Source organism: Cuculus canorus, chromosome 4, assembly GCF_017976375.1.
Source record: "Cuculus canorus isolate bCucCan1 chromosome 4, bCucCan1.pri, whole genome shotgun sequence".
Lineage (NCBI taxonomy): Eukaryota > Metazoa > Chordata > Aves > Cuculiformes > Cuculidae > Cuculus > Cuculus canorus.
This window is the reverse complement of record NC_071404.1, coordinates 20,947,139-20,962,979: the sequence shown is the minus strand read 5'-3', so window position 1 is coordinate 20,962,979 and position 15,841 is coordinate 20,947,139. Positions and strand designations below refer to the sequence as shown.

Below are 15,841 nucleotides of genomic sequence, written 5' to 3'. Positions count from 1 at the left end.
TAAAAAACATCTTTTCACAGTATTCTTCCCAAACAGGATTGTGTGCTACTACAGGGGTACCAATAATCCAACCAAATATCCTCATTGTTATTTTATACCTAAATTTTCTGGTTTTGATGGGTGCTTCATCTGTTAAGTAACACACAGTGAAATGCCACACTCTGCTCAATAACTTGGAAAAATTAAGAGGCAGTAACTAGTCATGAAAAGAACCATAAACTTAGTGCAAACACAGAAATCACTTACTTATTTAAACTAACACTTTCCTTACCTATTTTATTCAGCCAACATTTAACACCAGTTATCATACAAAATCAATATTCCATACCAGAGTGACTCATATTGCAAAACTTTTCCAGGGGCCACAGAACAAATAATCTGACAGCAAGGCATTTGCAAGTTAGACTGGAAGAGAAAATTATCAAGGAAAATGGATAAATTTCTTCTAGAAAAGAGTCTGAAGAATACCACAAAGTACTAAACAAAACTGGAGCAACTAATAATTAGAAGTTTGCGATATTCTTTGCTTCAAAGCCTTGCAATAAAACTAAGCACTTCATTTTTCAAAATGTTTTGGTGACTCTCCTTCAAGTTACTAAGGACAGTTTAGTCCTTTATATGATTTTCATTCTGTAATCATTCTTTTAGATTATAGCGATATAAAACATTAAAATATTCAACCGTGCTAATATTAAGAATGATGCAAAAAATCGGTTTCTGATGTTCTTATAACATAAGATTATGTTGCATACTAGTTTGTATTCCTCCACAGATTATAAACCTGTCTGCTGGAGCTGTCAGTTAATGAGTAATTAATATGCCTTTGTAGCTATATAATGAATGAAGCAGAAGAAAGAATGACATTTTCACATTCCATGATGAAGAGATAATGTCACAATAATGAAGAACATATTTGATTCTCAAATCAAGAGAAACATGTGAATAGTCAAAAAATATCAATGTTTGAGATGTTACTATGTAGTAATTTTTCAAATTTTAATTCAGTAACAAATTCAGGTACAGATCTTAATATTGGAACTATTGTTAAGTAAAAAAGGCTATAATTTTATGAGGTTATAATTTCAAGGACTAGTGTTAGAATGCTTACTATGCTAAAATATTGTATGTAGACATTGAATTAATTGAATACTACGCTTAAACAGTAATGCATATTTTTATACCTATATGGACCAAGCAGCAGTAAGGACAGTTTCTTACTTAGTGAAATTACTAGCAGTTCTACATATTATCATCAAAGAAGAAATAATTTCATTTCACATAGGTCTAGGACAAAAAATTAAGCAAGTCTAACTTAACAGATGTGACTAATGAAATTGAAAGCACTGCAGAAATGGTACATTTGCTGCATGACATTTATGTTGACATTGCAATCAACTACATATTAGGAAATTCATAAATGTAATCTCCTGTAATGTCCTAAAGGACATTTGACAGGCAGCAATGAAGATAATTCTTTATAAATTAGCCGTGTTCCCCATTGCTATAAGCAGCTTTGGAATGGGAGCAATCCTAAAAGTAACCATACATATCACCACCTTACTCAGAATTCTTCAGTTTTAAAATATGTCAATACAGTATCTTTTATGCTTATTGCAATATGTCACTGTAAAGCAATATTATTATATTTTTAAAAACTGGAACCCTAAATATACTTCTCAAGTCTTAATTTTTCTGTTGCCACAGCTGTTATTCATATTATTATAAAGGTGGAAAGGGAAAGAATATGGTTGATGATATATTTTCTGGCCTGTTGCATTGGAAAGACACTCTGTAGGGTACTTCAGAGCAGGAGTTTCAGAAGGCTGTCCTACCTAATCTGTTTAAATGCATAAGATTAACTTACAGTACTGTTATTCAGAAGGGAAAGTACATACAGGGCAGCAAACAGATGCCGTCCAGGGTCCCACTTTACTCTGCCTATACATGAAACACAACAGCACTCCTTACTCCAAAGATGATACAATCCTACAGGAGTGTACTTTCTAGCTTTTCTTAGAAAAACAGTTACATACCTGATATAAATAATCCTCAAATACAAAATAGTAGTCATCGTTGCTCGCTGTCAGCTTTACATCCTGCAATCAAAAATTACAGCAGTTTGAAGCTGAAAGACACTTTCTCAGAGTCCCGTAGAAGCTAAACTTAAGACAGTGGTAGAAATCACTATTTCATCATTGAATGATGGAAAAGCTGTAGCTAAATTTATACTCCATTTGAAAATAAAAAACAGTATATTAATTTGATGATTAAAATACTGAGATTTGAAACCTGAAATTGAAGCACTTGGATCCCAATGTTTCTTCCTTGCAAAAACAATAATTCCTTCAAATGATGTTATTGTTTCTTTACGACCTAATGGCTCAACTCAAACAACTGTCTTACTAAAGAGCTAATATAGGCACAAGGAGAGAATTTACAATAATAAACACACTAATATAACATTTTATTTGTTAAAAAAACAAGATAACTGGTGCGATGAGTATGTAGATCAGTTAATCACTGTTTAGTGAATCACTTACTTTGTAAATCAGGCTGTCCACTAAAAGGTCATGCTGAATCACATTTGACTTAAGCTGTTCATAATACAAGATATCCTAAAATTAAAAACATTAACATAATCAGGTTGAGATAAAACTTAAATTAGTCTTTAAATTAACAAAGCTGATTTTTAACAAATTAAAAAAAAAATCATGAGCATGTATTCAGCTGAAAAACCTACTACATAAGTTATACGGCATTCTATAATTGTTTATTCTAGCTTAAGCCCTAAGAAATGAGGCAGATATTTGAGACTATAAAATGACCTCCCATTTAGATAATAAAATAAGAATGAAAGAACTAATTCAAACCAAAGATTTGTAACTTCTAACCTTTGGGTCCCTACAGCTAAAACCTTTTCAATGCTCAAAATAATTATTAGTTGTTCGGGGTTTTGTGTTACCCTGTTTTCATGGGCCTCTCTACTAATAGGTTCTGTCATATCTTCTAACATTAGCGAGTTGCTAATTATTTGTTATTAATCTAATATGAATCTCTAAATAGTACAGATTCATAAAATGGTGAAACGATAAATATCGATAAATTTCTTGCAAAGAATACAAAGAATTCAGACCTTTCTTTAGACTCCAATTCTCTCCTAAACATTTACAGAACATACACAAGGGTGAAACGAAAGGGAAGTATAACAAAAAACACTTCCCTGCTTCTGCTTTTTCTATCCCTTTCTTCTTAGGAAGAGCTTGCAAAGAAAACAAAATAAAACAAAACAAAATATCATGCCATCATCACGTAATCTATAAATCCCTAACTACCTTTCTGCCATTATGCCTACAATTGAACACCACAGTTTTGAATGGATTTGGAACAAATGTATAAACTAGGTCAGGAATCCCAATGTTTCTTCCCACTTAACAAAACTATTTTGACTTCAATGGGTCTCTACAGGCACCACACAAATGCTTGTATATTCCAAGTTTTATGTAATATTTACTGCAGATTTCTTGGCAGCAAAAAAGATAACTCTGGAGTAAGGATTTAAAGAACAAATAGGAAGTAAAATGAAATTTTGAGAGGGAGAAAATGGAAAAAGGTGAAGAGGCAAGTAGGAAACATTGCAACTGTTCTATGTATTAATCCTATTAAGTTTACGTGAATACGTAAGCTGTACTTATTAAATACTGATAACTACCATTGGGAAAGTATTTACGTTTTTCTTTCTGAGAAACAGAAAGGGGAGATATTAATAGTACACTGTTTCTCTATGAAGGATCAGACACAAATATTTACTAAATGTAAATTAATTGCAGTATAAATGCATTACTGTTCTCAAGAGCTACAGAGAACTACTCTAATAGTAAAGCCAGAATTTTAATGCACCAATACTGTTGTCCAATTCAGTGTAACATTGCCAAATGTATAACGCCTGAAGGCTTTTTTTTTGCCATTTCAAACAATCGTATATATTAGAACAAAAGGAGCTAATTAAAAAGCAAACACAAGAAAACCAGCCTCTTTTTTATTACACTAAGCAGACTGCATGATTAACTGTTTCTGTTGTATGGGGAAGTACTCCTACATAAGAAGTAGTACTATGAAACCCACTGCTCCATGAGTACTGGATAATGCAACTAATCTATTTTAACTTGGGAAAGGGATTCTAATAACGCCATGGTTTCCTGTTATAATTTCCTAGTTTTCAGTTCTCCAGAATCCCCTTACAAGTTTTCTTCTTAAAATACTGTCACCTGACGTCACATGTTAACCACAAGTTAACAATATCACCAGTCCAGTACGTTGCAGTAAACTTTTCCATCCTGCATTAGGAAGCCATTCAATTATGTTTGACGTTTGCTTACAAGAGTTGATTTTCCTGTTATTATTAAAATTATGGCAAAACCACAACTAAAAAGTAATCACTTAAATAGATGGTCCATTCACCGTAACAATTAGAATAAATGAATCATTGCTGGTTTATTCACACTTAGAACCGACTTAGCGATTTGGCATGTAACGAATGACTTCACTGAATGTGTAAGAACAGATTTCTGTACAAGAAAGAGTATTCTTAAATGACGCTCTACTGGACTGTACTGATGACATGAGTTTAGAGTGCTAGTTTCAGTGCAGTTTTGTTTGTGCAATCATACCAAACTGTGATTGTTACGTTATAAATTTCTAAAATGTTTACTAACTTCCTATGCCTTAATTCAACTGCATTATTAATTGGAGTGTAAATAATCATGTTAATTGCAATTATATATAAATCACAGTTTAGTATAGCCAGTGAACATTAGCTTCCACAGAAGAAAAACAGAATACTGTTTTATATTTAAATAAAATGGGTTTATTCAGAACAAAGTATTTGATATTTGTTAATCCAGAACACGTATTTAAAACACTTTCTACAATTTATTTTTGTTTTAGTAAAGGAAGCAAGAAAGATGGAGCGTAGAAGCTTTCCATTTCCCACCCTTCGAACTTCTGTACAGATTTTAAAAACAATCTACTTATTAAAATATGGGGTAAACATTGCCTTAGTTAGAACAGAGATCTAAACCACTACCAGAATGTATAATTTATTATATATATCTATCCTTGCCAATTTTCTTTCTTAATTTGTTTTAATTGCTGTAAATATTCCAAGCAGTTATAGAAGTGATAAGAATAAGCAACCTGATAATTAGGGCACTATCTTAAAAGAGAAAACAAACGTGCTCAGATTCTTCAGCAACTCGTGGAAATATAATAGAAGTTCTTTATTATTCAGTATAATACTCTCTTCAGTATGATTTTAACTAAAAATGGTAAACAGTTTATCAGCTTTTCTTTTATCATAAATAACAGTTTCTCCTTTGCTCTTACAAAAACCCACTGGGCCAACTCTCATTTCTCAGAAAGTAAAACACTACTGGTTGTTGTTGTTTTAATTTCAGCCTGAATTAAAATTTCAAACACAACTCAAAACTCTATCCTAAAAAAGTGAACAGCAAATTTACATTGCAAATATTAGCAGAATAACACAGTACTTAAATATTTTAATAGTCAAATTATTTATTAAAAAGACCAGAGGGTCAATCTGTCCATCTGAACTAGAATTCATGAGAAAAAGTTTTGGAAACAAATCAGAAATTATTTTAAAGGGACTTGCATTGCAAAACCAACCATAAACATTGCAGAAATAACGGTTTTCACTCACTACTTGTCATTCGTTTTCTCTTAAATTGTGATTGTTGTGATGCAAAATGAAAACACAGCTTGGCAAACACCTTTTTTTAAGACGCAACTTGAGCACAAGCAGATCTTGCTATGCATTTTAGTAAGACAAGAGGCTAGTGATTCATGCTGTATTAATAAATTTATTTCTTATATCCATATCATAAACAAGATTGGTCACAGATTTGCTTTCAAGCCACATGACCATTTTGCTCAGTGATCAGTTTTTCTCACACAGTGAGAAATGTTTTTAAGAGCCCCACTCAGGTTTCAAAAAAAAAAAAAAATCAAGTCTTGTTTTACCATTTCATTGGTTTCATTTCTTCCTTCAGATGAGACCACTACTACCAAGTTTCAGGAACACCCAAAAATGTGGTAGGTTTTTTCTTAGCCTTAGAACGTCTTCTCATTTATAAAACCTAAAGCCTTACCATTTTCATCTGATCCAACGTTTCTCCTCTGTCTACTAAATCTAAATGTAACCTTGACCCATAAAAATTTTACTTTTGTAAAATGTGTTGCATTTTTATATAGACTGTAGCTTTTCTCAAAATAATACATATTTTTTATAGTGCAGCTCCAAACATACTCATCTTTCTAAGTTGAAACAAAGTGCATTTCAGGATTGCAGTGCCCAGCCTTCTAGACCTTACAAAGCCACATACCAAAATTTCCACCAAAACCCTCATACTCTATCTACCTAAAAGCATAAGGAAAAAAGAGCTAAGCTCATAGGCAAGAGATAAGAGTATCTTTCAGCAGTACCCTGAAAACTTAGTTTAACCAGAATCTGATGATCTTTGAAGTTAAGGTTTAGATTACTCAGCAGCCTCTGTGTAGGCACAGTCCACCTGTGGTCTGGCACAAAATCCCTGGAACCAGAGTTGCGCTCTCACTGCTAAACTGTAGGCAGCTCATGATTCATTTTTAGGTTACCTTTGTCCTTTGATTGAACTATTTATATCTGCTTCTCAAACCTAATGCAAGAAACGGGTGGGTGAGGCATAGAAACAGGAATATGAAGAAAGGCTGACATTGGGGAATCTAGAAAGGAGACACTAAGATTTGCGGGAATTGGATGAAGCCTAAAGAATGGCAACCAGCAGTAATTAGGTAAGCTGTAGAATTTGAAACAAAAGCACCACAAACAAGTACAAAACAAAAACCTAAACAGATTACATGAAGATGTAATGGACAAAAGAACTACAGAAAGTCTCTCCCGGCAAACCTCGGACGAGGATCCAAAACCTACTCTTTTACCAGACACTTGTGAAATCTACTTGTAAAGTGCATCCTTCTCCAGTCAAAGAGGCTGACAGTGCATTACTACTACTAGCTTCTTAGCCATTTTAATGGTGCAGTGAGTACCTTTGGCTACTGATCCTACTCTAAATAACCGTACTGATAAGGCATAAAGTTACATCATGGTCCATCATGAACTTACACCTATTATTAAGTTTTTAAACCTAGGTCACTCAGTAGAAGTTGTAGTAAAGCAAAGCATTAATAATTTCTGCATGCTGGACAATTTCAGAATTAAGATTTCAACCCATTAACTTAAAAAAATTAAGAGGAAAAAAGTCTACAAGATAGTGAACAATTTTGTTTTTTAAGAACTGCTTGAATAGCAGCGAATAAATAACCCGGTAACGCATCAAAGAGAAGGAATAAAAAATATTAAACAGATTCTCAGTAAGTGTGCACCATGCATTCTGTGCGATCAGTGAGGCAGACATTCCACAGGAAAAAATGTGATTGTGTGATTCAAGATCATATGACAAAATACAGATACACAGCAAATTGAACAGTTTGCACGGTTCATATTAACTGTAACACTGTTCAGCTCTTACATGTTTGACTTCGCAACCTTAAAAATGCTCTTTTAACAGTTTCTCTGAAATGTGCCATTACAAATGAAAACTAATAAACAGTTCATGGCCAGGAAATGTGTTTACACATTTCTAAGTAATCCTGCATACAGAGTTTACCGTTCATCATTTTTACGATTATGATGCTAGATTGTCACTATCACCCCTTGGCTTGGCTGTATATTAGCTTTATACAGAGGCTGAGCTTTACTGAAGTAAATTTTCCAAACGACAATATCGGATGCTAAGACACACAACGCTGCCCATACCAAACCTTCAATAATATTTTACATTAAAGAAAGGAAATTCACAATCCTTTGAGTAATAGATTCATACAGCTATAAATGTAATAGAGCTAAGCTGCAAATGAGAAATATTACAGCAAGAAATCTCTGCAACCACACAATCCAACTTCAGCAGAGAAACAGTACACAAGAAGTAAAGAAAACAAGTGTTAGATAAACAATCAAGTCTATATGAAATATAGCAGACAATTAACCAGCTACATATATCTGAAAACTGCTTTGCTATACTTTGCAAAAAATAAAGCAGTATATTCAATACATGCAAGAAGAACATCTCAGGATGCTAACATTCTGGCAGTAGTTACAGCCTCACTTCTGTGAAACGCTGGTAAATGTAATCCTTAAAATGAACTACGGACATTCAGCTTATAACATAGCTATAGCAACCCATAACCTGTTGGCAATCTGCTAGGCCTCAGTTAGAAAGCCTACCCATTCAGTGCATTTATATTTTTAGTACTCAAAGTCCATAAACCAACTGTAACTTAGAGCCCAGGACAGCAAACAAAATATGCTATGCAAAAATAGTCTGGGAGAATAAGATAAAACACTTAATAGCTGCTACATTAAAAGACATAGTTTCAGTTTAGCACAACAGAAAAACATTCATATGCACTTACATTACCAGCTTACATGATTTTCTCCAACTTAGTTTATCTTATCCACAGAGTCAATAATTTTTATTCATTGTGGATTTTTTATTTTACTGTTTTCCAGTCTTTCATTTCAAGGATTTCAAAGTAGTGACAAATTTGCAGTCTGGATCGCTTCATGAATCCTTCCATACCACTTTTTATTGATGTTATTGTTACCATTTTCCAGCTACTTACAGTCATCTTTCTTGAGATCTTTCAGCATCATCACAAAATACTGTCTCACCAATAATTCCCTGCACACAGTTCAGTCTCAAGGCTATGGACTCTGTAGAACATCTCCTGAAGGAGAATATCTACTGCACTGAATCTCAGAATGCTGTATGTGTATATAGTTTATTTTTCTTCCTCATCTATAGTCGACGAGAATCATTTGCTAACTGAGTACAGAACTGTCTGAAGGTAAAACATTATGTCAACCTACTAGCTGCCCTGACATGTGTTTGCACACATCCTTGCAATAAGCTGAAGCTAAATTACCATTTATTACACAGTAAAGGCACATACATGAGCACTTGCGATCAAACAGCTCATGTACTGTTCTCTACCTTACCTAACAGTAAATTGAGCGAATAGCCTCACAGCACAGACTAACTTTCACAGAACATCTAAAAATATTCATACTTCATGCATACTATAAACATGTATTAAAACCAACTATAAACTAGAGTTAACCTTGAAAGGACTTAACAGTGTGGCTGACAAATATACTAATAGACAGAAACAGCTTGTTGCTCTTTATAAACAGTAACTGTTGAAAACTATCCATGTAAATTTCAGGAAACGGATCTTAATAAATCTATTTCCATAACAATTCGTGCTTTACATGAACATAAAATGAAATATTTTATCATTGTTCTGCTTATTGTATTCACTTTTAGTGATCAAAACAGAATACTTGTCTCTATTATTCAATTATTTCATTTTCTACATTAAGATAAAAATGCTTTTAGGGCATGCAGCATTCAACAGAATATAAACAGATGCAATGTAACTGAGAACATTAATTTCACACTTCTAATATTCCTGCTCTCATAAAGAGAAAGACTTCTAAAATTCAAGCTGTCCTGGTAATTTAAAATAACTTAAATCTAGCCCTCAGCATCTGAATTAAGATGTATAATATTTCATTATTATTTCAACAGCTCTTTCTTCTACAGAAAATTCACTTTTACTTACTAGAAACAGAAGCCCATTTTATTTATTCAAAAATGAATAAACCGAGTAATTTTAATACCAGACCAAATAACTTCAATTCCTTTGGTTAACTGTCAATGAACTAGGTATACATTTGTTTTTAAGGGCAAAATCCTATGATTGTACTATGCAATTACCAATAAATACCTCCCTATTATAAGAAAACGGCAACATTCTCGAAGGACATGAGACAGTGTAAAATGCTCACATTTATGAGCAAATAACATGTATGCATGTTATTTTTTTTATTGCAATAGAAGCCTTGCGTCAAAATATTCACAATTCTGAAAAGATTTAAATAAGGATTTAAATTTGTGGTCTGTTAGATATATTGATCATAGCATGTCTTCAGATACTGCAAAAGAATTCATTGTTAAGGACTTCAGTCAAGTATACGGTATTACAAAAAACTGCTGCTGTACAAGGGTGTATGAAAACAATTCACTTCTTACTAGTTCCTCTATGTCTTTTTCATCATACGTAGAGTATATACAATAACACATAAAGCAGTTTAAAAGATATGTACTTGAACATGATGACAGGTCCAAATAGGCAGGAAAAAAGGTATAGCAGATCATCTTTTTATAAAACTTAGCAAAGATAAGAGAGGTTCACTCTTCTCTCCAGGACCTTTGTTTTGCCCCCTTCCAAAAAAGTCAGCACCATATAGGAAAACCTCTGGTGCTAACCACGTCAATTGAATAGGTAGTTCCACAGTATTTTGCTCACTGCTGATAAATTAGGGAAGAGACTAAAAGACCTCACTACAGCAAGAGTTTTATTGCAGACATATGTATATTTCTCAGAAAATGTTTATCAGTTTCCGTCACAACTCAGCAGAGCATTGCTATTCTGGAAAAAGCTAGAAGATTTTGTGGTTTTGCCTAGTCTTCATATTTACTCTCACTTTGTTCCTTACCTCTGGCTGATTAGAAATATTGAGGATGAGGGCCCACAGATCAGCTCGGAGTGCTGTTGGACATCCCTGGCGAACATACTGTTGAGCTGCAGCACTATCTTGCTCTGCTAAAACTGTAAGAAACAGAGCAGGTAACGAATTTAAGTAGTTTAAGACTTCCAAAGTTTATCAAACTATCAAATACTTATATTTCTATATTTACAAACTGGTTTATCATGCTGTAAGCTTTAGCTAATGGGAAAGCATCTAAAAGGTCTAATTTCCAGAACACAATTTTGAAGTAGCTTCCTGGTGAAAAACGCAATTGATATTAATAAACAAGGCTGTAGTACTTTGTCATAAAACAGCACCTAGTATGCATCTTCTTAGTATGCCTCTGACTATATCACAGAATGGCTTGGGTTGGAAGGGACCTTAAAGATCACTTAGTTCCAATCCCTCCACCACGAGCAGGGTCACCTGCCACTAGATCAGGCTGCTCAAAGCCCCATCCAGACTGATCTCAAACACCTGCAGGGATGGGGCATTCACAGCTTCTCTGGGATCTGTTCTAGTGCCTCCCCAGCCTCATGGTGAAAAATATTTTCCTTACATCTAATCTAAATCTATCCTCTTCCAGTTTAAAGCCTAAAGATAGTGTCCTATCACTACACATCCCTGTAAAAAGTCCCTCCCCAGCTTTCTTGTAGATCCCCTTTAGGTACTGGAAAGCTGCTATAAGGTATCCTTCAAGCCTTCTCCAGGCTGGAGAAGCCCAAACTTCTCAGCCTGTCTTCATGACACACGCTCTAGCCCTCTGAACATCTCTGTGGCCATCATTCGTTTTATGATGGGGACCACAGAGCTGAACACATTACGCTAGGCAGGGTCTCATGAGAGCAGAGTAGAGAGGCAGAATCTTCTTTGACCTGCTGGTCATGCCTCCTTTGATGCAGCCCAGGATCAAGGCTAGTTGCAGCTAGTAGGCTGGAATCAAGTTGAACAAGCAGACTTACATAGCCACAAAGTAGTCCTGTTTCACTGTGAGTGGTATCTGAGTTCAAACAGGAGACTGCCACTCATTCTGGTTTTTTGTGTCCCCCCTATTTTAATATTAACTATACAAATATCTTCACAGATTACTGTGGGGCAAGAATTTTCCGTTTCAGAGTGTATTGTCATGTTCTCTCATTATTGGTATACGTATTCTTGAGGATAAATACCTTATTTTGAGAAAGATTTTGTCTTTGATTCAGATTGACATAAACCAAATCTCTACTGTTTACAGGTTTGCCTAGATGGGTCATTGTTGTGAAGCTTTAGGCTACTCTGTCACAAGGGCCTCATCTTGAATTCAGTACTGTACATACCTCAGAGCAGATTATCTTACTCCTATCTATAAACTTCAAAGTCAATGATCTTTAGTAATCCTAATCTGGTAAAAGTGCTGTTTCCCTTAATGTTCTGTAATTAACTGTACCCTCCTACCTGAAATGTCTCTCACAACAGAGAGTTGGGAAGTTACTTCTGTGAGATTATTTAGACATTAGATAGGTAGTGTGCTGGTGCTCAGGAATTTCCAAACCTGTATCCTTCAATTTCCCTGAAGCCTCTCAGAAACAACTTGCTTTTCTAAATTTCACTATACTAGATAGTCATAATATCTGCCTTGACATGACTTAGAAGGATGAGGTTTGGAATTACAAATCTATTTAATTTATTCCTTTCTCCTTCCCTCTCTTCTTAAATACTAAATAGACTGGTTTGCCAACTTTCTGTTTAATCTGCAGAGCTCTAACACAGATGGTGAGTGATTCTTTTTTACTAAATGAAGGAGGCTAAAAGAAAAGGCACTCCTGCATTCTCCACAAATCTTTAGAGAAGACTATGACCCAATGTCCATGTGTGTTTATTGTTCCTTACTGAGACATAAGGTATTAAGAAGTAGTTTTGCTATATACAAGATGAGTTTTACTAAATATAATACAATAAAGAAAATTCCTCAGACTTGGTAATAAATCTAATATAAAAGCAAAATCAATAACATCAGTGGAAACCAAAGTCAAAACGAACACCCAATAGAGCATGCAGTAGTACTGCCACTGAATGAACTGAGATTTTAGTTTATGACCATGACTTTTAACTTCCATTTTTACACAATTTTGTATTTCTGCATATAGGAAAAGCCAAGGCAATCTCTGTAATAGAAGCTGCTCTACACATACAGGAGACAAGCACTAAGAATTACATTATGAAGTTGAATGGCTGGCTCAGGAAATCTGGATGGGGAATTTATTTGGAACACAAAAAGAACAGAGATGGACAGTACCCTAACATGCTGCTCTTGGATCAGAAAACAGACAAGGAGGGATAGAAGGAGGACCACAAAAGGAAAAGTAAGAAAGGTCACAGTTTTGTTATTGCAACAACAACAAAAAAAAGGATGGAGGCCTTTTGGGATGGTACCCACTCTATTTTTTCTTTGATGGTGACAACGTTTAGCAGGAATCACAAGAGACAGCAAGGAGCAGATACTGATGGATTTCAAACATTCCTTGTATGTTTCTTCTATAAGCAAACTAAGCTAATAAATGATTAATTCTTTTTATTTTCTGCTTTCTTTTGTAGATTATTTCTTAGCCTACAAAAAAAAAAAATGGAACTTTTTCAGCAAAAGCAGTATACAGAGACAAATCAGTGAATTTTCCATAGTGGCTAAGCACTGCAGTATTTAGGAAGTTTTATAATTGCAAATAACAATTAAAAGACCCTATTCTGACACACAGGTGTAAACCGCAGTACACTAATGAGAACTGTGTGTGCACAGAAGGGAGTCCAGAGTCTTTTGATTTTAAGATTAAATTTAATAGTGGCATAAGTTATCACCAAAAATTTAGGACTCTATGCTTCCTATTTTATTTTTAATGAGATATCTGTGGAGCTATTTATCTGGTAGCTACTAGAATACTGCAAATGCTTGCTTTTTTTGTCTCTGTCTAAATTACACTAATATTACTGACTGTCTCTGTCTGAATTACAGTGGTATTACTGTCTATGCTTTGGGTTAGTTCTGTCTAAATTGTTAAAATTCTAAAAGGTATACGTAACTGAGATAGAAATTTTCTAAATGCATTCCTAACTACTCAATTTATTACAGATGAAAACAGATCATACCCTTTTGTCCAACACGTACATGTTCATTTTCAAAGAACTCTAGAAAATAAATAGAAAAGCAAAAAATTTATAAAAGATAGCCCAGCAAGTAACTTATTTTATATTTCTACTGCATACCGCTACATTTAGCTGATTTTTGTTGCTAGTGTCACTAAAAATTAACCTGCATCAGCATTAATACTTTTTAAAAAAAAAGATGAAATAATACTACTGAATTTTTCTTGCCTGAAGGACACTGGTATCAAAGTAGCACTATACTGCATGAATCTAGATTTTCAATTAGCTAAGTTTCCATGTAAAAAGAAAAATCTCTTGACAGTAGAGTGTTTTCCATTTTCATATGGAAAGACAATTTTAAAACCTGTTTCCACAGAAATAAATGCATACATGGAAAAATAACAAAAATTATGCACTATTTAAGCTACTGAATATTAATATGTGGGTATTTTCTGTAACCTTTAAGAAGAGATAGTTATTTAAAGATGTTTGCATCTACGCCTATCCATTAGTTAGCTTAACAGTTATTGATTTTTCTGTATTTTTTGAGTCAGACAAATTTGTCTCTGAAGTGTTCAAAGACACTCGAATTAACATAATTTCAACTTAAGGGGAGGATTAATAATCTTCTCCAAATATGTCCCTTCATATTTGCAATGTTTTTTATCATTAGCTATATTTTACTAAGAAAATCACTACAACCATAGTTACAGAACAAACACGGTTTATTACAGAAAAAATACATAAATTACTTGATAACTGCAAAGTACTCTACTGATTAGTGTTCTATTTAAATGACTGAAGCACAGCATTAGCTAACCAGGAGGCACTTGTGCTGAATCATCAATACCAAGCTGTCCTATATTTAAGCCCAGTTCACTGAAGTTTTCTTTCTGAAAAGAAACAAAACCATAAAACAGTAATTAACAATGTTTAATTATCTAAATGACTAGAGATTTCTTCTGGAGGATACAACGCAAATATTTTCTAAACGAAACCTAGTTCTTTTAAATGCATATATATGACATACAAGCTCAGATTTTTGAAGAGAAGAATCTCACAGCAATTCTTACTCCAGCTTTAGTTAGAGGCCCCAGTTTTCACAGCAACTGTGAGCTACACCTCGATGTAATAAAGTAGTGAACCAAAAAGCTAGTTAAGGATATCTATTTCCCAGCTTTTTTTCCCAAGCCAGGTGCAATTAAGGCATTAAGAGCTATCCTATTTTTCGATTATAATACTAGTACCCAAGCATTTTCTTTAATTTGCAGTTCAACAATAAAGGGATTTAAAATTACTCTAAGAATAGAATCAGAAGCTAACTGATTGTCAGGTTACCAATCTTGTACAGCAAACAAAAACTGTAGAATTAAGATGAACTACATATTTTAAAAGTCTCTTGTACAGAAAAAAAAAAGAGTGAATAACATGTACGGAAATATATTTTTGGCACAAATCAAGTCTGAGAGGCTTAAAATGAAAACTTTCCAACTGGCAGATTGTTTTTACTGTTTATGTATTATTTTTCATTAAAAATGTGTTTTCGTAAAACTTTTTTTTATGCTCTATGTTTTAACTATATATTAAGATTTATTTTCACTTTCAAAAGGAGAAATTTATCGAGATACTGACATTCTTCCTTATTGTTTAGAATCTTATTCATCAGCAAGGCAAAATAATTCTTACAGAAATCTCTTTTAAGAAAAAAATATACTTACCAATTCGGGAATATCTTTAACTTTTAGAGGAACCTGAATCAGCCCCAGATGATTTCTGAAACTAGGTTGTTCTCCGTTTTCATAATTCGGGTTTCGAAGATTCATCAGCACCTTAAAAACGGTAGCCCTGTCATTTCTTGTATATATTCAGAAATCTACATGCAGAACTCTTCTTATCATCACTATTACAAACAGTACATTCAGCATAAAACTGTTTCCTGCAACTACCATGTATATAGACCCAACCTACCAAATTCTATCCCAACATTTTCAAAATCAAAAAGAAGACGAATTTTTA

At 33.8% G+C, this 15,841-nt stretch overlaps 1 protein-coding gene across 2 annotated transcripts in view; it reads right to left on the bottom strand.

The window, feature by feature from the left end:
* TBC1D19 (TBC1 domain family member 19) overlaps positions 1–15,841 on the bottom strand; it is a 61,443-nt gene that overhangs the window by 21,868 nt on the left and 23,734 nt on the right. For both annotated transcript variants that reach the window (XM_054064945.1, XM_054064944.1), the window contains exons 8-13: positions 15,544–15,654; positions 14,646–14,718; positions 13,829–13,867; positions 10,676–10,788; positions 2,541–2,615; positions 2,034–2,096 (exon numbers count right to left, since the gene is read on the bottom strand). In XM_054064945.1, the coding sequence (XP_053920920.1) occupies positions 2,034–2,096; positions 2,541–2,615; positions 10,676–10,788; positions 13,829–13,867; positions 14,646–14,718; positions 15,544–15,654 (474 nt within the window). The remainder of the gene's footprint in view (positions 1–2,033; positions 2,097–2,540; positions 2,616–10,675; positions 10,789–13,828; positions 13,868–14,645; positions 14,719–15,543; positions 15,655–15,841) is intronic.